The sequence below is a fragment of the Nuphar pumila genome, chromosome 12 (assembly GCF_984573655.1).
Source record: "Nuphar pumila chromosome 12, dmNupPumi1.hap1.1, whole genome shotgun sequence".
Classification (NCBI taxonomy): domain Eukaryota; kingdom Viridiplantae; phylum Streptophyta; class Magnoliopsida; order Nymphaeales; family Nymphaeaceae; genus Nuphar; species Nuphar pumila.
In genome coordinates this window covers 16,920,357-16,945,035 of record NC_143260.1, presented here as the reverse complement: position 1 = coordinate 16,945,035, position 24,679 = coordinate 16,920,357, and the positions used below count along the sequence as shown (strand labels likewise).

The 24,679-nt window shown below is 37.2% G+C and overlaps 1 protein-coding gene across 1 annotated transcript in view; it reads left to right on the top strand.

Annotated features, from left to right (window-relative positions):
• The first annotated feature begins 321 nt into the window (after positions 1-321).
• LOC149820148 (polyadenylate-binding protein-interacting protein 9-like) overlaps positions 322-24,679 on the top strand; it is a 47,902-nt gene continuing 23,544 nt past the window's right edge. The window contains exons 1-8 of the mRNA XM_089982590.1: positions 322-713; positions 1,340-1,450; positions 1,553-1,597; positions 8,449-8,521; positions 8,632-8,744; positions 8,869-8,928; positions 9,099-9,146; positions 9,256-9,324. Of these exons, the coding sequence (XP_089838716.1) occupies positions 456-713; positions 1,340-1,450; positions 1,553-1,597; positions 8,449-8,521; positions 8,632-8,744; positions 8,869-8,928; positions 9,099-9,146; positions 9,256-9,324 (777 nt within the window). The 5' untranslated portion in view covers positions 322-455. The remainder of the gene's footprint in view (positions 714-1,339; positions 1,451-1,552; positions 1,598-8,448; positions 8,522-8,631; positions 8,745-8,868; positions 8,929-9,098; positions 9,147-9,255; positions 9,325-24,679) is intronic.

The following is a 24,679-nucleotide window of genomic DNA, read 5'->3' as shown; positions in this document are numbered from 1 at the left end:
CCGATCTACGAACTGTCTATACCTAACTCAAGATCTTTCAATGAATGAGAGAGAGAGAGCATGTTTACAAATTTCCTCCTTCTCTTAGTATAATATTACAAAAAAGTCTCTCTCTCTCTCTCTCTCTCTCTATATATATATATATATATATATATATATATATATATATATATATATATATATATATATATATATATATATACCTTATGTACCTTTTTGAAAGAGAGAACCGACACTAAAGCAAAACCCAATGTTCACAAATTCCATTAACACAAATCCTCCTCCCGATTATCTTTTTAATTTGAAAGAAAGGATACCCATTAACAATGTTTCCCTTTTAACATGAAAGCCTAAATTTCGCTTTCTCAAACGGAGAAAGAATCCACCCTCTTGCCTTTTCTGGATCATTGGTTCTGGCTTTTTCCTTTGCTTCTCCTCATTCTTCGTGTTTCTCAATGGCCATCGCTCAGAACTCCGATCATCAATTCCTTTCGCAAAAGCCCATAATGCATCACCATCTCCATAGCCACCTCGCCGATCACAATTCCGAGTTCAATCGGGACATGCATAATCTGGTGGAATTGCTCTCCAAATTGAACCCGTCGGCCGAGGAGTTCTTCCCCTCTTCCTACGTCGATCATCGATCCCTTTCAAACGATGCCATCGAACCCAACAAGCATTCTGGCACCAATGATTCAGGGAATTTCAGGAAGGTGGGGAAGATGATCCCTTTATCCATTTTCATATTTTCAGTTGCTTCTTACGCAATTTCCGTTAGTGTGTTCAACTGGGTTTATTGCAGATTGGGTTCTACTTCATTTTTTTGATTTTGATATCTCGAGGGTAATCAAGCGGTTGAACAATGAGTTGGCATTTTCAGATTTTTGTTGGAAATTTGATTTTATTGGATGACAGGTTTATAGCCTGATCATTAGTAAATTTAGAATTTGTAGAATTTGTGGCTTTTATGGTAGATTTTTGTTTTCTGAAATAAAAATGATCTCTTTTCTTTCATCTATTTTTTTGTTGGTTTTAATTACTTTTTTCTCTTCTTTGATTGCTTTTCCATTTTGTCAAGATGGAAATTTTCTTTTGGTTTAGTAGAGAAAAGTGTGATGTTTACCCCGGAATCACCCCTTTATCCGGGAAAGTCGGATAGGTCTTAGGATATTGCACAATACTGGAAAAATGCATTGTTCTAGGTTATCCAGTTTTCTGGATAAATGTGTGCATCAAAAGAACCCAAAGAGTAGATGTTGTACAATTTAGTTTTGCAGAGCTTTAATCATCTATGAGCAGTTACCTGTATTTATGCAGTTGGATTGATGTTGTTTAACAGAAGAGGAACGGCTATAATCCAGTGAGGAGGAGGTCAAGTGGAAGATCCCCAAGAGCTCAACAAGAAGAAAGCATCAGGCGGACCGTGTATGTATCAGACATTGATCTACATGTAAGGGAATGGATGAAGATTGCTTCAGTTCCTCAGTTGGATTGATGTAGTGTTTTAGTTTATGAAAATTACTGTTGAGATAATTATTTGATGCATCTTTAGGTGACAGAAGAGCAGCTCGCCGAGTTGTTTACCAATTGTGGAGAGGTATGTCTTTTTTAGCTGTGCTAATTGGTGCAATTTTCCAATGAAACTCCAAGAAGTTTAGTTTGTTTTCCCTGATTTGCTTAATTCAGTGAATCTCTTGCAACCATATGTCTTTATTTTATAACCAGGCAATCACAGAAAGACATGATAACACTTAAACTGGAGTTTTGGCTGCCAATTGTTGCATGAAAACTACTAACTAAGTTTTTCTAAAATTCTACTACTCCAAACGGGGAAATTACTTTGAGAATTTTATGAAATTCCATGTTCAAGAAAGGGAGGGTAATTTTCAGAAACAACCTGAAGATGGTGAGCTGGCCATTGTGACAGCTGCCTAAATTAACCGAAGCTCCTGGAAGCCCCGAGGGGGTTGGCGTAGAGGGGCTGGGCCAAGACAGTCATATGGGCAGTTTAGGTTCGAATCCTGCGGATCCTTTGCATATTCCAATGCCCAGCATAGGCCCGGGAGGCGAGGGTCCTAGCCACAGAGTTTTCCCCCATGGAGGGTTGATCTATGATCTACCTGTCACCAAGCTTTGAATTCTCCATGTAACTAAAAAAAGAAGAAGAAAAAGAACCGAGGCTTCTGCATTGTGATATGAAAATACTAGCCAGAAATATACATTGTATAATATTCACCTAGATGTGTTTGAACATTCAGGCACTGATCTTGATTTCTTGTTTCTTTCATGGTTCCCTGTTCTTTCATTCATATTTGTATGGATGTGCAGATTCTTATTTAATCTTCTTTACTTTCATGTTCATGCACTGGAGAGAGGGATGGTTTTCAACTGTATGAGTCCATGTCCTTGTGAATGTGTTCTACTGAAAGTTCAAATCCAATAATTCATGATAAATTCTGTCAAATTAATTTTACTATCATTTTGAAACTGAAAATTCAAATCCAAAAGTTCTTGGTGAATATTTTAAAATTACTATCATCATTGCCCATGAAATCCCCCCTGGTGACTTCTATTGAGTACAAACACAGGATCAGGTTTTTAGGAGGGCAGGATCTTTGACTAGATTTTGTTTGTTGCGGGGACATGATTATTGGGCAAGTTCTTTCTCGGCTTAGCCATCTATTATTTTCACAATTCTCAAACTATAGGCATAGTTGAGAGGAGAAGCAAAAAGGATTCTGTTCATTTCTTTTTGGATAAGTGTTCTTGGCTTAATAGAATCACCTTGTGAAGTACTTGTCTACAGGTTAGAGTCTTTCAACAAGGTTTTATTGACCAAAATAATTATGGATTCCCTTTGAGGGTAGGTAATTTAATGGTCAAACTTATAAGCATGATGTATGGTTTGTCGGCTTCTCTAAGGGCCTGTTTGTTACATTCATGTAGGGCAGAAGGCATTTTACCTTGAAAGAGGTAAAATGCTGTCAAAGTCATTCCCCGTGACTTTGATGGTATTTGCGCCTCCGCCCATTTAATGGATAGACCCCACATTACTTTCTGCTTGGTGTGTTCGTTTCACCCAAAGCAGGCCTGTTTCCTTCCATTCAGGGTGAAACAAATGGCCCCTAAGAAACAAGTCATCATAATTGCACAAATAGGCTGGGTGTGTGGAGTTATTAGCAGCAAGGAATTTATACCTTTAGGTCCAGTAGTTCTTACTAGAGAAGTTCTACTTCCACCCTTTTAAAACAAAAGTTAAAACATTTATATAGTTTATAGGGTTTTGATGTCACTTTAAATTTTTATATATTTCAGCTTACATTAAGTTTTTCTTGGATACATCCGTCGTGCCCAAAAAATGTTTGAGATCTTATATTTGTAATGAAATCAAAGTGTGCACAAGAGATATGCCTTTAAAGGGCTACAAGAGTACAATGTGTGTACAAAAGCAAAAAGCCACTAATGGGTTAAATACAATAAGCCACAAAGGGCTAAAAGCATCTCACAAAGAGTGAAAGAGAGCACAAAAAATAAAAATAAATAATTTTATAAATGCTTTAAGAGAAGCATTACATAGGCGGGGACAAGAGGTCCTTATATGCAACAAATGGGGCCTAGGGAGTTCCCATAGAGTATTTGGGAGCTCCCAACGACTCTATGGATTAAAGTCCATACTCCATAGTGCACTTTGTCTTTAGTGGAAAGACCAAAACAACAAAAAATAAATAAAAACAAAAATTGTTACAAGAGAAAAAGACCAAAATGCCCCTAGAGGACATTACCTATTACAATACCAAAAAGTATATTGCATATATATATATATACATAAGACAAAAATACATACACAAATAAATAAATAAATGTATAAATATATATTAACATATATTTTAACACCTTCCCTCAAACTGATGGTGAGATCACCGAAAGTTTGCCTAGAAAGGAGAACCGGGGAGACGACAATGCTTTGGTGAAGAAATCCGCAAGTTGATATTCTGATGTGACATAAAAAAGTTCAATAATGCCCTTCAGATGTTCATCACAAACATAATGGCAATCCATCTTTATGTGCTTTGTCCGTTCATGGAAAGTGTGATTGCTGACAATATAGATCACGCTTTTGTTGTTACAACATATCTTCGAAGGAGTGAACATGATGACTCCCATGTTTTTAAGCAGACTTGTCAACCAAACAGTTTCAGTGGTAGTGGCCCCCATCGCCCTATATTCAACCTAACCACCCAAATTAGAGTCAGTATAAGCAATTAAACTAGGACTTAAGAGGAGGATAAAAACAGATTGATCTTTGAATCTTTGTTGGCCACGACGAGCAAAAGGGAAATGAGAGGTGAAGAATAGAAATATACTTGAAGAGCACAATCTCCGCAAACACTTAGTCACACATGAGCATCTCAATCAATAAGGCCTAAAGGTGAAAGCACCTAGGGGCTTTGATACCATGTAATGAAATCAAAGTGTACACAAGAGATATGCCTCTAAAGGGCTACAAGAGTACGATGCGTGCACAAAGGCAAAAGCCACTAATGGGCTAAATAAAATAAACCACAAAGGGCTAACACAAACAACTCACAAAGACTGGAAGAGGCACAAAAAATAAAAATAAATAATTTTATAAATACTTTAAGAGAAGCATTACATAGGAGGGGACAAGAGGTCCCTTATATGCAGCAAATTGGGCCTAGGGAGCTCCCATAAAGATGTTGGGAGTAGGGGTGTCAACTGGTCGGGTTTCATTCAGACCCAAGTGAAAACAGACTTGGCCCTGATTTTCGGGTATGGTATTAGGTTTGGACCTGGGTCTAATCAGACCCATCATAAGAGAAGCCATACCCGGACCCGATAAGAACTACATGAACCAGACTTGGACCATACCTGGTAAAATACTATTTTTTATCATTTTTACATTGAAAAAATGCGGGTCTTAATCGTAACTCGAGTCGGGCCTGACTCTAGTATAAAATTTCACAAACTATACTCGGATCCATGTATTAATCGGACCTTCAGGTCTGATTTATCACCATACCTGGACCCTATAGGGTTTGGTACGGGTTGGGTCCAGGTAAACCCGAACCATTGACACTCGTAGTTAGGGGCAGCCAACGGTTATAAATATAGCTGTTGGGATGCTTCCCAACGATTCTATGAACTGAAGTCCATAGTGCCCTAGGTCTTTAGTAGAAAGACCAAAACAATAAAAAAAAGAAAATCTGTCCCTAGAGGATGGAACCTACTACAAGATAAAAAGACAAAAATGCCCCTAGAGGGCATTACCTATTACAATACCCAAAAAATATATTATATATACACTATGGTACTCAAACACTCCATTTTTCACTCCTTATCCGTGTCAACATGCATCGACACCCGGACACACCATTTTACCCTCCGCACATACAAGTTTGTATTTAATTTATAATTCTATTTCCAATTTATAACTTTATATTTTCAGTATATAATATATATTTTAGATATGGCATGTATATTTAGAATATATTCAGTTTATTTTAAATTTATTTTGTATTATGTGATATTTAATATATATATATATATATATATATATATATATATATATATATATATATATATATATATATATATATATATATATATATATATATATATATATATATATATATATATATATATATATATATATATATATGTGTGTGTGTGTGTGTGTGTGTGTGTGTGTGTGTGTCCCTGTACCCACATTTTTTGAAATTGCCATGTTGTACCCTCCATACCCGCACCTGTACTCAGGTGACATATAGATGTATATATATATACTTATATACATAAGCCAAATAAATAAATAAATAAATAAATTATATTTTAACATATATTTTAACAATATTTCTATATAAATGTTGGGGAAACCTAAATGATCCTAATAAGTTTAAGACTTTTGATTTCTTTTGTGAATATTTTAGATAACATTTTGTCCTGAACAAAGTTGAAATTTTGTCCTGAACAAAGATGAATTCAGTGTATCTGTAGAAGTTTTGATGTTTGATTTTCTCTCTCTTAAACTTCTGTTAATTTTTGGAAATTCTTGGTACTCGAAAATGAATAATATTAACTTTTAGAAACAAAAGGATATATTAAAACAAACAAAATCTTTTGGACTTTATGCTTCTTGTTGGCAACCGCAACTGCGGCAGGGTGTGAAGTGGGAGAATTGATCCTTATGGAATTTTAGCCTCTAAGAGTTTTGTGATCATGTATTATTCAGGGTTTGATTATTCTTCTTAAAAGTGAAGTTTTGGCTTGTCTAATCTCATGGATGTTGTTTGTTCTTCCACAATACCTTCTTTCTTTTTGAGAGAAGGTATCTTTGGTCATGTTTTTTTATCCTTTTGATGCCTGTCTATCAATATGTATTTGTTCCACTTCTCTTTCCTTTTTTTGACCAGAAGGCAATCTATTTCTATTCCTTTTTTGTCATGAATAGTTGGTCTTGGTGACAAATTTATTTTCGTTAGGTATCTTTGAAGGCTCTAATTAGTTGTTACAAGAAATCTTGACCAAATTCAAATAAGCATATCAAATATTGTTGTGCAGCTTATTGCTTGCTTATGTACTTTGTCTTTCTATTTCTGCCAAATTATCCTCCATATAGAACTTTCCTTAATATTTCTATTGTATGGATGTTGTGCCTAGATTGTAGAGTAGCTCTATTTTAGCTGGGAAATTGATAGGGGCATCTCTCACTTGTCTAACAACAATATGTGCTTTCTGTTTATCTATCCTTTTTTTTCTAGTCAAATAGTTTTCTTGTCATGAATAATGTCCTAAGAGAAAGTTCGTTACCATAATATGCCTTTGAAGGATGTAGATTATGGTTACAAGAAATCATGACTTAGTCCAAATCATAAAAGCAATCACAGCTTGGTATTTTGCTTCTTTACTCTAGTCTCCATTGTTTTATCCTTTGAGTTCTTTACTTCAAAAAGCTATCAAACTACCTTTGAGAAGATTTGGATTGTTATAGCATTTATATCTTTCCCAACTGCCATTTCAATTTCTGATGAGGGATCCAAGAAGGCCATGAGCTTGTATAAATATAACCCATGTTAATTGAAACCATTGCTACAAAGCATCTTCACAGGTATTGCTGATATTATGAAAAATATTGCGTGAAATATTGCTACTGAAATTTTTATTGCTTTTTAGTTTTGAAACCTTTTTTGATCAACCAATAAAAAGTATAGAAGTTACAGGTTTCTAAGAAAAGAAAATCTTGCAAAACTGATTTAGTTTAGTTAAAAAATGGAATCAAATGCCAATTTTAAAGATCTTGACAAATTTATTAGATTTAATCGGGGGACAACTGTTTCTGAAAATCGAAAAATAATGGTTGCACATCTTTGTTAATTGGGGAACAACTTTTTTTGAATTTTGAAAAATAATGGGTGTGCTTCTTTGAAAAATAATGGTTGTTTTTCTGGAACAACTGCTTCTTCCTTCCAACTGTTTCATCATAATCTTGAAAAATTGTCCACAAAAGTTGATGCACGACATTTGCTTGCTCGACTAAGTGTTTAGAGGTCATAGCAGCGCGAATGTCAGGTTGTGATCCAAGACCAGTCTTATGAGGGGGAAAACTCCTAATAAACCCTCCAACTCTACCTCCTTTAGAGGAACTCTTCCCTCTTCTTTTTCTACCCACACCATTACTGCTAGCACCATCCACACTTTTACCATTCATTGCAGATTTTTCCACTTCTAATGCTATGCTAGGGGCTGTAGGATCAGAAGTGGGTAGCTCATTTATATCATAAACATACTCTTATAGCTGTGCGTATCCCATTTTTGCCTTATTCATCTCCTTCTCTTGTTTTTTTTTCTCTCAAGCTGCTGACATTGCTATTTCACGGTCTCTGACAAATCCCTTGATGTGCATGAGGCAATATGGTGATGTATCCTGGCCAAATGATGCTTCAACCGAGAGATACCACCAGAAAAAGTATTATGGCAATAGTTGCACTCGATTTTTAATCGATTTTCACTCGCTGCTTGAGTTCTCCATTGCCATGCCGTATCAATTGATGCTATCTTCCTCAAAAAAAAACTCAATAAGCAAAAAATATGGATTTTTTACCTTAGCCCATTTCCTTGAGTGAAAAAGGGTGGAAATGCATTCTTACGCGAGAATGTTAATGTATGTATATATAGGGGTATTTTAGTCTTTTTTCTTGTATAAGGGTATAGTGGAAAAGGGTGAAAATGCTTGTATTTCTGCCAATTGTAAAGCCATGTAGTAATGTTTTAGTTGTTTTACTTGTATTCCATGCTTATGTGATGGGATCAGTAACAAACATGATGGCATGACCTTCGTAAAATTGATTACTTGATTTGTATACTTGGTTTGTTTTATTGACAACTGATATGACTGGTGGTGCCTAAATTCTAAAAATATGTTTACTGAAGGTACTTGATTGCCGTATTTGTGGTGATCCTCATTCAGTGCTTCGATTTGCATGTGTAGAATTTGCTGATGAGAGTATGTTACTCTTGATCAAAAGATCTCTGAGTTCATTGCAATTTGCATTTTAATGTTAATAATTTTTATCAAGTTTGGCTTATCAGTTGTTCTCAAACATGTGTGAACAGAAGGTGCAAGAGCAGCCCTAAACCTTGCAGGGACGATGTTGGGATATTATCCTGTTAAAGTTTTACCTTCTAAAACTTCAATCTTGCCTGTAAATCCCACTTTTCTTCCAAAAGTAAGCATGATGGTTTCAAGCTACTCTTTTAGGGCCTTTTTCCTATATTCTTTTTCTTTCTTGCTTTAGTTTTATTCTAAATTGCTTGATTGGCCATGGGGTCAATTATTGAATCTGAATACAGTCTGAAGATGAGCGGCAAATGTGTGCACAGACAGTGTATTGTACAAATATTGATAAGAAGGTAAGTGAAGTGAACCTCATTAATCTTGCAAGTGCTTTAATTCATATGTGTTGCATGTATTCATTCTCTACAACTGGGGACTGTATAAATTTCTAAGAGGCTTACATGTTTCATCTCTTAGATTTGAATTGAAGTATTGATAGATCCAATTATGTTAACAATGTTTGCAGATTTCTCAAACAGATGTAAAAATTTTCTTTGAGCTGTATTGTGGTGAGGTTAGAATACCAACTTAAGAAATCTATATTTCCTTATTATCAATCAGTTTCTAAAACTTTAGATGCAAGTCCTTTTCTGGCTAATTTTCATTTGTCTGTTATAATACAGGTTTCCCGCTTGAGGCTTCTAGGCGATAACTTGCACTCTACACGTATCGCGTTTGTTGAATTTGTGTCGGTAAGAGCTAACATTATCTTACCTGCATGATATTAATGCAGCTTATATCTGCACAACTGTGTATTCTCATGTCTTGTAGCTCCAGTAGTCAATGAGCCTGAATTTGTCTTGTTTGCCAATTTATAAATTTCATAACTTATTTTGAATTCTTTTACAATTGGTGTGCTTTCATGCTCCCTTTTCAATTTTTTCCTGTACACATGAAATGGGAGCCATTTTGGGGCAGATGCCCCCCTGAACTTAGGTTTTTAATTTTAAATTAGAATAAATGGAGACAAGAGGAAGTCCAAACCATGCTGATGGCACAAAGATGATGAGTGATGAATTTACAATGTAAGAATCTAGAACAAAGATAATGAAATTTGATAAACATAATTTAGTACTAACTAGATAGTCATGTGCCCTTGAGGGCTCTACTCATCTGGTAGAGGTGACTTGTGAACATCACCAAGATGAAGGAACGTCATGAGTTCAAAACCCATGGGTGCACGTCCTTTGCTGCGAGGCTCTTAGGTTTTTACACCGATGGTCTTGCAAGTGAGTGCAGTGTTTTTCCCCAATTATACGGAAAAAAGAAAATAGATATCATGCATCCATAAATATGTAAACCAAAATCAAACCATAAAATGTAAAAATAAAGAAGTGGAAGAAACTTCCCTTGTTTTTCATTGATCAAGTTAATAGAACCCATATAGTGCTGTCTGTAAAATCTTGCCAAAGTAGAAGAGAAAATATCATTGATACTGTTGGTTTTCTAGTGACCAAACAAAGAAGTATCTGTCTTCTGATACAGAGCAGTATATGTCCATACCATAAGTGTGAGTGTGTCATATGTGTGTGCAATTTAAATTATTAAAATATGTAAACATCTCCCTGTGACCTGCTTTTCATAGATTTGCCATGTCTCTGTTGTGTGCCTGTCTATGTGACATAATCTAGGAGCCATTTGAATTAATGAGCTAGCTTACTCTCACTTGGGGAGCATTGCTAGTATTCTGGTTACTTCAGTTGATGGGGTTTAACACCTCATTCCTATGTCACAGGGACATGCCATTTTGGTTGCATGTCCCTGGTGACACAACTGCAATGCTGATATGAACATGGACATCTATGGATTGTTAAATTGTATATATCTCTAAATATTTTGTATATATATAATATACGTGTGTGTATTTATATGTATACATACTAATGTATGTATATGTATATATATTCCTATTTATTATTGTAACTAGTTTCCTAATCACCTTTTTTTTCTTTTAGTTTGATTCTTTTTGAACTAGTCAACATAAAGTTGACTAGTCAATAGAGCTGTTGGAACTGTAGAGCTGTTGGACCACCTCCAACAGCTCTATTGAGCTCCCTTGTTGTATATAAATAGGGGTGAACCTCCTCTCTCTATATAATGCTTCTTGCATATGCACCATAATAAAATATTATTATTTTTATGTTTTTATGCAGCCTTGTGTGGGTGTTGTGAATGTGCCCCTTTGTGGGTTTGTGAGTGAACTCCATAGTGGGTTCCCTTTTTGGTGATTGTCCACATTTGTATAAACTTGGTGGACTTTGTTGGTGATATTTGAAGACTTCCATAACTTAACATGGTATCAGAGCTTGGTGGAACCTAGCTCCTTGTTTATGTTGGTGGGTTTGTGGTTGTGCATTTGAAGATTCAAATTAAGTGTTCCTGTGATCCATTGGTGGTGCTCTTTTTTTTTCAAGACTTTGGTGGAGTGCTCGTGTTCTTGTGCTCTCTTCTTTTTCTCGTTTTTTTCTCTTTCTCACCTCTCCTCTTTATCTCTCACTCTCTCTCATAATGGATGATAAAGAAAGTATCACCATTATGCCCGTGAAACTAAATGATACAAATAATGTAACATGGTCTTCTATTGTGGAGCACCATATTTGGGGGAAGGGGTTGTGGGGACCGGTTGATGGATCCGATCTGGAGCCTAAACTAGTTCGGTAGAGAACGAGAAAGTTCTACTTACGGAGGGTGAGAAAACTAATAGCCTAGCTATTTATGAGAAAAAGTGGAAGGAACAGAGGATGGGACATGCCAAGATCATCTCTTGGCTTATAAATAGTATAGATATTAAGAAATGCTCAAGTCTTGCTAAGTTTGAGAATACAAACAAAGCATGAGAATACCTCAAAAATATGTATTCTCTTAAGGATATTGCACGTGTGCAATTTTCAAGATAAAATTCGGACTATGATGCAAAAGGATAGAAGTATTAGAGAGTATTACAACGATTTGTCTGGACTTTGGGAAGAAGTGACTCTTCCAGAGCCAAGATGACATTGTACCGAAGATATAGAACTTCGCCAAAAAACAAATGTACGCAAAACATTTCTACCAATTTGTGAATAGTCTAAGACCGGAATTTGATTCTACAAAATCAGTCCTCCTTCATGGAGGAAAGGTTCCCTCTATTGTAGACACAATTAAGGAATTAAGCATGGAGGAAAATAGGCTAAAGAGGATAACGAAGAATGAAGATGACTCGGTACTAGCCTTATCTAGTTTAGAAAACTATGTATGTACCTACAAACCTCCTCATTATGGAAAGCAAAGCAATGAGCATTATGTAAGACAAGACAACGAGTATGAAAAGAAAAAAAATTATTTGTCATTATTGCCATGAACCAGGTCACATCAAAATATATTGTCCTAAGCTAAAAAAGACATATGAGAAGAAGGTTGCCTTGGTTGGCGTCTACAAGAATCAAATGATGTTAGTACCACACAAGATTCATCTATTGAAAACATGTATTTGACTCAACTAATGGAGGCTCTTTAACCTCTCCTCCAAGGAGCATCTTCATTAATTGGAGTCGTAATTTCATCTTTCTGCGATCCCGGTAAATCTCTTTGGCTTCTTGACTCGGGTGCTTCATTTCATATGACACCAAATGGTGATAGTTTAACCAAATGTCATAACTCAAGCGTGTCAAATGTTTTCTGTCGATGAAACATCTCTTGAGATAAAAGGAATATGAAATTTCAAAAGTATTTTTTAAAATTTAAAAAGGTTTTCTATTCCAAAAGTTAGATATATTCTTAAATTAAATTTAAACCTCTTGACAAATATCTGACCATGCATGTAATGTTCATTCTCCTCAGATGGCTGTCGGGTGTAAGATCGTCAGTCAAGGAAGCTGTTTGGAGAAGGCCATAGAGAAGGAGCCATGTACTACATGTATTTTTTGAAAATAGCCAAGAATGCATTTTATTGTAATGTTGATAAATTAGATTTGAATTTATGGCATAAAAGACTTGGTTATCCTATTGTATCTAAAATTTCGTATTTTTCAATTTTGAAAACTTTACTTTAAAGATTGTATTCTTGGCAAAATGAAAAAATTACCATTTCAAGAAAGAACTTTTTTTCTTTTAGACCACTTGTCCATTCAGATGTTTGGGGCCTAATGCTTGTGATATCTAAAGGTGCATTTGCTTATTATGTAATTTTTGTTGATGATTTTTCTAGGCATACTTGGATCTATTTCCTTAAACATAAATATGAAGTTTTCTTACATTTTAAAATATTTCATAATTTGGTCAAAAATAAATTAAAAAATGACATTTCTATCTTTCACACTGATTTAGGGGAGAATTTTTATCAAAAGAATTTAAAGATTACTTAAATCTGCATGACATCACACATCAAAGATCTTGTCTTTACACTTCATAAAAAAATAGTTTGGCCGAAAGAAAGCATAAACATATTATAGAAACAACAAAAACCTTGCTTATAACAAACCAAGTACCAAAATATTTTTGGCCTGAAGCTACTTTGATTGTTGTTTATCTCATCAACAAAATGTCATCCCCCTCTTTGCAAAATGTGTCACTAAATTAATCTCTGATTATTCTAGATTAAAAGTTTTTTGGTGCAAATGTTTTGTCTTTATTGACAAGAATGATAAACTTTCTCCCCATGCTATCTTTTGTGTGTTTTTGGGTTATGCAAATAACCAAAAAGGCTATATGTGTTTTGATTTTAGAAATAAAAATCTATATGTTTCAAGAAATTTGTCCTTCTTAGAAAGGAAAAGATTCTTTGACTTTGAAAAATCTAATGAAATAACTGAGTATTCCTTTTTGTTGGGTTTAATTCTAAAATATGATAATTGTGATTTTGATCTTGATGAAGGTCATGAGCTTAGAAATGATGTGGTCAATGAAGAACAATCTCATGATGATGAGATTAGAGAAGAGCAATCCTGTAAGGACCAAAACTATATACAATACTCTAGGCATAGGGATCCTAAATGTCCATGAAAGATATTTTGATATTGAAAACTGAAATGAAATAGGGATCTTCGAAACACAAGCTTAGATTCATAGGGGAAAGTGTCAAGAATGACACTAAAGCATAACCCTTAAAAAGGGTATAACTGAAAACAAAATAAAAATAAAAGGTATTCTTTATTGATATGAAAAACCAATTGCTTAAGAAGCATTGAAATAGAATACAAGAGGGGATGCACCCCTTTATATACACAGCTGAAAGAGGAGGACTCAATAGAGCTGTTGGACACAGTCCAACAACTCTAAATATAGCCGTTGGACTGTGTCCAACAACTCTATTGCTAGTCAAGTCTGGACAGGACTTGACTAGCAATTGTCATTCTAGTTCAAACTGAACTAGATGACATAAAGACAAAAAAAAAAATAAAGGCAAAAAGTTACAGAAAATAAAGAAATATATATATATATGTACATCGCTACATTTTAACACTCCCCCTCAAACTTACGGTACAATGAGCGAAAGTTTGTCTAACAGAAAGTGAAATCGGGGAGCAACGAGAGGCTTTGTAAAGAAGTCTGTTAATTGATATCCTGAAATGACATATGACAGATCAATTATCCCGTGTAGATATTTCTCTCTGACGTAGTGACAATCCATTTCGATGTGTTTGGTGCGTTCATGGAATGTTCTGTTCCTGACAATGTAGATCGCACTTTTGTTGTCACAACACATTTGTGAAGCCTTTGTTGCTTCAGCTCCCATGTCAACAAGCAGTCGTCGAAGCCAAACTACTTTCATGGTCGTGGTTGCCATGACTCTATATTCAGCTTCGGTGGATGAGAGAGATACCTTCTGCTGCTTTTTACACCTCCACGAGATCAATGATTCTCCTAAAAAAACACAAAAACTAGTGGTTGAGTGTCTGTTATTGGGATCACCTCCCAGATCAACATCAATATATGCAATTAAATCAAGAGAAGAAGAGGAAGATAAGAAAAGTCCTCGTGAAAGAGAGGACTGGATGTATCTGATAATACGCATGATTGCTCCCATATGAACAGAAGTAGGAGCATGTTGAAATTGACTTGTTGTGTGAACAACATATGCTATATCTGGTCTGTTAATGGATAGATAGGAAAGTGCTCCGACAAGCTGTCTGTAAGGAGTAGGGTCTGCAAGAAGTTCTCTATCAACAATCTTCATTTTAACATTAACAACTTCTAGAGTGTCGACTTTCTTATCATCAGTAATACCAGATCTGGAAACAATATCAAAAGCAAATTTAGTCTGAGATAATAATGTAATGAAGTATGCGGAAGAATCAAGAATGAAAATGCATTCACAATGTCCAACAAATGGACTTAGCACAAGAGAATAAATCCACCAAAGGGACAATATGAAAGGCCTTGCAACAAGGCTACACATAAAATAAATACTCCATTTATTGGAGAGGAGCTCTAAAAAAGCATTAAAGGATACAAGGGGATGCACCCCCATTTATACACAAGGAGGCACTCAAGGGGCTCCCAATAGAGTCGTTGGGAGCCCCCAACGGTCACAATTGTGACCGTTGGGGGCCCCAACGACTCTATGGTGGGGCTCCTTAAGTGGCTCAAAAAAAGGATTTTAAAAAATAAAAAGAAGAAAAGAAATACAAAAAAATAAAAAGAATAAAAACAAGTACCCTTATCGGGTACTTGTGAAAAGACCATAATACCCCTATTAGGTATTATGGTGTAAAATATATATATATATATGTATATATATATATATATTGTTACAATTGTTTTAACACCCCCCCCTCAAACTTTACGGGGAGATGACCGAAAGTTTGCCAAGGAGAAACAAGAAGCGAGGAGCAAGAAGTGCTTTGGTAAAAAAGTCTGCAAGCTGATATTCAGAAGTGATGTATGGCAGTGTAACTGTCCCATAAAGATACTCATCCCGAACATAGTGACAATCCATTTCAATATGTTTAGTTCTCTCGTGAAAGGTGTTGCTGGCAATATAGATCGCACTTTTGTTGTCGCAACAAAGCTTCGAAGCACAAAAATTTTTAACTCCCATATCTTAAAGAAGACTTCGAAGCCACACAAGTTTCATGGTATTAGTTGCCATGGCCCTATACTCAGCCTCAGTGGAGGACAACGAGACTTTCTGCTGTTTCTTGCATCTCCAAGCAATTAACGAATCTCCTAAAAAGACACAAAAGCCAGTAGTTGAGATTCGATCATTCGGGTTTTCTCCCAAGTCAGCATCAGTATAAGCAAGTAAATTTAATGAAGAGTGTAACGCCCAAAAATTTTAACCCAAATTTAAGAGATTTTTTTTAACAACAGAAACAAGAAATAATATAGGGTTAAGTATTTCGAGACATTACGGTGGAGAGGAAACCCAACACATTTATTTCATTCCATTTATCAATGAAAATCATCAGAGTTAAAAACATAAAAGGAACTCAAACTATCCCTGGAACAATAAATTCAAAAATCTCGAGCCGATGCCTCATCTCGCAGCCGCTTATAAACCCTATTCTTTACCTGAAAAATAGTAAATTGATTGGAATTAGACTACCACGTCTAAGTAGGAAAACTGTAACTCTTAATGCAGGTATATCATGTGTCAAGTATGTGATGTGGGTGTCGTGTGTGATTTTCAACCTATACAGAAGCACGTAAAGAAGTCTATACAAACAACAATATCAGACATATATCTAAGCAGTCAAACAGATGATGCAACAATTATAATTAAGCAATTAAAGCATTTTATGCAAAAACAATAATTAAGCAAGTAAGACATTAAGCAATTAAAGCATATTCCGCAACAATAATAACAGTCATGCAAAACATTCATGTAGCAATCACAATATGAATTTGATTATCCCATATCTACACATTTCAGGATGTCATTTCATCACAAGCTCAGAACATGCTGGAAGAATATAAACATGTCTCCCTAGTACCTTCGCCCACTGTGATACCTAAAATTTTCTAACTGATGTTTATCTTTTCTTATCCCGCAGGTATACACGGGCCGAGGCAACCATTACAGAAGAGAACGTTCGGGGGTATATTATTCAAGTTGTTTTATTAACCCGAACATTCTAACTGTGACTGAAATCCCAAGGAAGCGACCAGTGACCGAGAGAAACTCTCAAAGGCCAAAACCAAAACAGGATGCATCCCTAACTTCTGCAGAAGAACAAAGATCTACCACCTAGGATATATTGGTAGTCCGGGTCCCCCCCAACTCCGAGGACTGGGGACCAACGAGTCACTTTAGCTCGCAACAGTTAAATACACGTCCTCAGAGTTTTGTACCACCTACCCTCTCCAAGGTAAGCCCGAATCTGAGTGGGTTAATCTTTTCATTTAATTATTTTCCCGAAGTATGGGGGTGTTTCCCCATCTACCTCCTACTACCATAGTAGTAAGTTTTCAACCTTAGTCATTTTGCCAAGGCACACATACATCTATTTTTTTTTTCATATTCATTGCACAAACCCACTCAGAGTGTTCCGGTACCTTTAAACCAGTCAAGCACACAAGCCTTGGTACCTTTAAACCAGTCAGGCACTCAACCTTTAATATTAAGTTTTTCATTAGTTTTATTGCCATAGCATACAAGCTAATAGTTCGAGTACTCGTATCAGGTATTCAACCCATATTGCCCATTAGGCAGGGTTTCCCAAATGACCCATTCAGAACACGTGGTAATGTAACCATGGAATCATACCCCAAACATGTCATAACTTGAGCATTCCAATATGAGAGTCCATTATATTTTCACAAAAAGAAAACTAATCAGAACATACTTAATGCTTTGGATTCAGCCACAAACAACATGCCCATACGCAGTTCTTGAACGCTGAAAAACAGTAGTGTTTTAGCAACCTGTGTGAAACACAATAGCATGCAGATGTGCTTTAAACAATTTATGCATGACATGATCATTCTATCAATAGAGTTTAAAATACAATGTTTCACAATGTGTAGCATCACATATTTCCCACTACAACTAGAATGCCCATACAAAATTTCATAGCGAATCACCGTTCTCAACGACGATAAATATTAAAATCACAGTTTTTCACAAATGTGTAACATCACCCATTTTCAGTCATAAACATAATACCCATACGTAGACAGTAAAGGACTGTCTTACGTGTGCTTGGATCGACTCTCTGGTCTTCCCAATATGTCGTTAAAGGAGCAATTGAACCTCGTCTTAATATGCAGCTGACTAAGCATTTGAACATAAAGTGAATACGAAATTAAATACTAGATTGAATTTCAACCTAATATGCAACTAAATCGGCATTGAGCATCAGTTTAATATGTTATTTCATATGAACCAAATATTATCATAATATGCAGCTAACTAGGCATTTAGCATTTGAATAACATGCAGCTTCATACAACATCGAAGACCATTATACAAGCAACTAACTAGTTATTGCGCAATCTGGAATACATGCAACTAACTTTAATTAATCAGATAACAATCATTATCACTAGACAAATACAAAACTCAAACATGGGCAGCACTTTGGTTTATCATAAGTAATTCAAACGAAAACACATAATTTAAACAGGCATTTACATTGATTAATCATATGAAAAACAAATAGTGTCTAGACCCTTACAACACTCAAGCATGGTCATACGTGCACAGACTGTGTGTCAGTCTACCAGAATGCATCCAACCCGTGAGATGACCCAACCTCAGAATATGTACGCATTGCCGCCTGCAATGTAGCACACACGCAGAACCAAGACTCTGCATTTGTGCTATATTAAATCCAAAGGAGAGTAATGTATTGTGATGCAATAATTCCCACGTTTGCACAATATATACTACAGAAATTTGTGCCACTCCTAAATCTCATTATATATTTCATTTTTCTTTTTTTCTTTTTTTTTCTCTTTGTTCATATTCACATATGTGCCAGGAAAACAAAAAAATCACTCCAACAGACTGTCTATGCTTATACACATAAACAAATCTAATTTTGGGTGTAGTCGATCGATTAACAATATGCCATGCTATCTAAAAGAAGCTACCACCTAAATATTAGGTTCCCGACATGACATTGCTGTGAAAACAAAAATGAAAACCACATACTACAAGAAAAATTGAAATTCACATATTACATTATATGTCCAATAATGTGGTCATTTGAAACATAATATCGAGAATTCATAAGAGGAAAACAAAAATCTAAGCCCACATATTGACTCTTGATATCCAACAACAATATGGCTGACTGATAATGATCATTTGCACAACATAAAAGAAATGGGAGATGGACATTTCATGGAATCTATTGTTCATACGTATATACTTGGCTCAAGGTACCTACAACATTTAGATATACAGAACCACCAACCCGTTGTACTTTTCTTCATCTGTTACCTATTACAGAGTTCGGTATCCATATGAAAACCCTTCAAGATTTTCGAAACCTAAGGTGGGATATAATCACAGTACCGACTTTGAACACAACGCCCACACAAAAACATAGGAACATCCTTCTATCGGGAATCCAAAATCCATAACTCCCTTCCTAATAACAATTCGAAACCCCCAAATCGTCAAATTGGGGTTTGTTTGTTTGTTTTTCCTTGGCAGTCGGAATCCCCAAATCGAGCGATTTGGGGTTTTCCAACAGCCCTCGCAACACCCTCCTTAATTAGAACCCCGAAACCTCTTGATGTTCACATGCGACCCCCCCCTTCATATTAAAAATTCGTAACCTTATAATGGAAAATCGTGAATCCCCCTTCTTCTTTTTTTTTTCTAGGACTCCCCCACACAAACGAGCATCATGACATACCCGAAAGAACAGGTACAATGATCCTACCTGTTCCGGCGTTTCTCCTCGGAGATGCCATGGATGGAGGTGTTGCCGACCACCCCTTTCCTCCAACAGCCCTGATTTCGGAATTGCCACCGGCTACACTCACTCCTCTGAAAGAGGGGTCCTCGTCGCCGATGTTGGGCAGCCATGTGATGTCGCTGGCAACGGTGATCAGAATAACAAGGAGTCGGCGATAGGGCTGGGTGGGAAACCACAACGAGCGAGGGCACAACCGAGAGGGAAAGAGAGAGCGTGAGAGGAAGAGAGGAGAGTGGGAGGAAGAGAGAAACGGGAGGGCCTTTGTAGAAGGTTGCCCGAAAAGGGAGGGCCGTTACCCTCACCTGCGGCGGCTGCGCATCCCCCCCCCCCCCTTTGCCACTTCGCGATCTCCCCCTTACGAGGGTTAGGGTTCACTCTGAATCCTAACCATCTTTGTTTTATCAGGCAACCCGTATCGGGTTGCCTTATATTACATTCTTTTTTTTTTACTTACCGTATGTACGCAGGGTGCAGTCCGGGTCCAAGACCGAGACCCGGGATCCAACCGTGTGTTGGATCGGTGTGTCTCAAACGATATGGATCCTCAACAACTTTGCAGAGTGGATCCAAAGGTCGGATCCAAATAGATCCACCTACGAATCCACGCATTATATTTATTTTATATTATATATATATATTTTTTACAGGTATATATATACATACTATTATACATATATATATGTGATTCCTTTGTGGATCCTTACTTGACTTATCCGGATCCGTTCATGGACCCGAATCTCTTTCTTAGGTGTTAAAGTATTATATTTTTAATTTTTGAATGTAACCCCAAATAAAAATTTTATTTGGTTGCAATGCCGTTGTTATGGATCTCCCATAAACTACTATGGATCCAAGATCCATCTTGCGCATGAAACCCTTTATGAAATCCAGAGTTTTCTTCACACCATGGATCCAAATTAAGATACTTGGATCCAGACAAAGCTAGTATGGATCCACACATAATTTTGATTGGATTCTACCCTATTTACCTCTTCGATGTCCAGGATCCAAATGTGGATCCAACCATCACCAATGCTAATGTTATAGGTCTGATATAGAAATTCTTCTTATTAAGAATCTGATTTACACTTCGTTGATCCGCTTCATTCATCTTGGATCCGATATCAAATTTGATCCTGATAATGAGGATCCAATACCAGAGATCCAATCCATTTGACCGAAATCCATTATTAAATATCAAATTTAGTGATCCAACATCTAAGATACAAATGTAATATCGAAAATCCAAACATGATATTATGAATCTGATATTGAAGATCCAAACAAAATATTCGATATCCAATTACGAATAAACAATTAAAACAATAAAATACCTTTGTACCAGCTCAAGGACATAAATTTCAGGTTTATTTATCAGATAAAATTCACGGGTATTACAAAGAGAGTGAGGATATGAATAACCCTTTAGTTAAAGTATTTTTGATGTAGCAAATAATCCGAAGCACAACACTCATATGCACAGTTGTAGGGGCATGCTGAAACTGACTTGCGAAGTGCACAACATGAGCAATATCAGGCCTTGTGATAGTCAGATAGGTGAGAGATCCAATGAGTTGTCGGTAGGGTGTAGGATCATCCAATAGAACTCTATCCTTCAACCATAGTTTAGCGTTGATAACCTTTGGAGTTTCCACCTTTTTGTCATTTGAAATCTCAGATTTCTAACATATATCTGCAACAAGTTTCATCTGTGACAAAATATACCTTCGAGGAGAGTATGCTACTTCGATACCAAGAAAATATTTGAGAAAACCCAAATCAGACATATCAAAGTTATCTTTTAACATATTTTTAACTGTAAGAATCCCACTTTCATCATTGCCTGTGATGATCATATCATCAACGTAAAGCAGAAGGATGACAATACTATTACCTGCACTTTTAACAAAGAGAGCAGTGTCATTATTGTAACGCCCCAAAATTTCAACTTGTGATTTCGAAGACATTATCGAAAAACCTTTCAAAGATTTAAAGTTTTCACTTTTAAAAGCGACAACAAAAGGCATTTAGAAAGGAGCACAAGTTAACAAATCCTGGGTACGTTAGCTGAAAAACCATTATTTCACATGAACAACTACTTAAAGGAAGTAAGGAAATAAAACAATAAGTTATTATTAAAATCTGTAGTTTATTACAGAATGAACACTTTCCCAGAGTCCAATAATCTAAAGAAAACTCCAAAACTTAGAACCAAAACGCCAGTAGAAAGAAGAGAAATCTTAAGCTATGTTGCACCACGCCATCGACCGCTTGTGAAGTCTTACTCATCACCTGCCCATGAAATGGGTCAGTTTCATAACAAACCATTAGGTGCACGAATAGATAAAGTAGAATAAAATAAAGTAGGACATTCATGAGATAAGCAGGTTATTATGTTAAAACAACAAATATAATTGTAATCTATTCTAGCAAGTGTAACATATGCAAAAAGCTATTGTTTGAAACATTTCAAGTAGAGTAAGTCTCAATCATTTACAACTATTTAAAAAAGATATTCTTTAAGTTCTGATATTTACTGGCATGTGGGTACGTACAGACGCAAAACGTAGAAACAGCCGAGTCCGATCCAGGGGTTTATTATGTCAGGTGTTTTTCATTAACTCGGATGGCTGACTGAGTCCGCTTCTAAGGGGACGATCAGTGACCAAGAGAGTAAATCCCCAAAGACATTCGTGGCCCATGGATGCATCCAACTTCTGCAGAAGTACCTGAGAGTTATCACCTAGGATAATTTATGGTAATCCCAATTCCCCTAACTCCGATGACTGGGGAAACCGAGTCTTTTGCCCGTGGGGTGGTTGTTAACAACTTGTCCATCAGAGTTTTTGTACCATCCATCCTCTCCCTTGATGAACCGTGAAGGTCAAATGGCACGATGGGGTTTTTTAACCGCCGCCCCATTCTACATGCTCTGGTCTGTTAGACCCACTCGAGCATCTTGCCTGTGAAGGCGAATTGTCACCATTTATGTGATCTTAGCATTTTGCTTAATGCATGCTTCGAGGTCGCTACAACCTCATCATCCAAACATTGTAACACACATGAGACATACTTGTCTATAAGTATGATCGTACCTACCTAGAGGTACGACTACGATGAAAAGGCAACATATAAGGTACTGTGATTCTTTTAGTCCATACATGCCATGTATTGCTTTTTGAGCATTTAGTCTCTGGAGGCCGACATTATTTCATTTATATCAATAAAGTGTTGATTGTCCACTTTGAGGTACTCAATGACCTCTCGCACTATTTGTACCGTACCTTTCTCAAGGTCCGGTTACAATAGCAATTTTCGTGGGTTTCTTGATAGATAACCCATCAAAGTATTTCATAAAATTGGTAATATACTTGGCATGTTCAAATACTAAGAAACAAGAAGTCTCAGACAAGTCCTGGGATCGCTATAGATCCAATTATTTCTTCCAAGTAACCGACTCGGGATACACTTAGTTGCATCTAGCAGCGCATAACTAACTCGCAAACTTTATAGGCATACATTCATTCTCGAGGGGTCAACCTTGCACGAGGAAACGCCTCCTCTCAAGCTTTTAGTGTTTGTACCCCATTTCACACCTTTCAAAAAGGATAAAATGTGGCACGTACACTTGCACAGCCTACGAGGCTTGCCTGGGGGCGACTACAAGTTTCATCACGAAATAACAACACGACATCTATAGAAAAATCACAACAGTGAGCAAGTACATAGACAAAGTCATAGGCATTTCTGTAAAAATGAGTCCACTCGTATTGCATACATCAAGCATGAAATTCCAAAGGAACAAGAACGAGGAAAACACTAACCAGACAATCATAAGTTAAATAGTTCTTCAGGTAAGTAGGTATGTAAAATAACTATTCTATCTCAAAAGTCTTATATTTTATTCCATTCATCCAAAATCCTCGTGCAATTTTCCTCTACCTCGGGATGTCGTGCAACTGCGTGCATCTACGAGTGTAGATGATACGAGGCTCAGGCCGCGGAGCCAGAGCGGGGTTCGATGCGAAGTCTGCAAAAGTGTGGGCACTCAGCGCTATATTATTTATTATGCCAAGAAAAGAAAGTCAGGCAGGGCATCGCTCCCTGCCTGTCGGTCGAAAACAATAAGAGGCGGCACGGGTATTCCCCTACTTGCAGAAATCAAAGAAGCGACAGGGAGTGAGCCCCTGACTACCGACGACAGGGAGGTGACAGGGGACGAGCCCCTGCCGACAGCAGCGAGGTGGCAGGGGGCGAGCCTCTGCCGACAGCACCGAGGCTGCAGGGGGTGAGCCCCTGCCTGCCGGGAACACCCAGGTGGCAGGGCGAGCCCCTACCCGCCGGTGATCGAGCGATGGCAGGGGAACGAACCCCTGCCGGAGAGAGAGAGATCGGGGCGGCAGGGGCCACCGACCTCTTGGCAGGTCACGGAGGAAACGGGAGGGCATGGCACGGTTTGCCGACCTCTTGTCGTCTTCTCTACGAGAATCAGAGGGGAAGGGAGGAGAATGGAAGGGCGTACCTGGGAGAAGCTTGGCGGCGTCGGCGGTGCTGTCGTGCTCTGGGAACGAGGGGATAGTCGGCATGAGGAGAGCGAGGAGGAGGAGGCTCGAGAGGGAGGCGTGCCTCCCCTTGCCCTCCTGCGATGCTCTTAAAGAGCTCGAGGGGGGCGAAAATCGGGGATACCCCGATGGGTTTCCCTTATCCGGTCGAAGGCGAGGGTGGGGTACGGTGCTCGGGAAGAGGATTTCTTTTAAAATCCTCTTCTTGAGTCGGGTTTTAAAACCCTAACGAGAACGGGCCTAGGTCAGGTCTAGACCCGACCCGGCCCGGCCCGGGTCCAAATATATTTTTTAACCTGGGTTTTACAAGTATAACATGAACGAAAACCCAATTTTATCATGATAGCACTAAATCTATCATATCAAGCTTTAGGGGCTTGTTTAAGACCATATAAAACTTTTAATAATCTAAGAGTTTGACCTTGGTTGACATTAATTCCCGGTAGAGGATCCATATATACTTCTTCATTTAATTGACCATTAAGAAAGGCATTTTTAATATCTAGTTGGAATACAGGCCATTTCTTAGATGATGCAACAACAATTAAAGTTCTAACACTTGTCATGCGAGCCACGGGAGCAAAAGTCTCCTCATAGTCGATACCATATTCTTGTGAGTATCCCTTAACTACCAA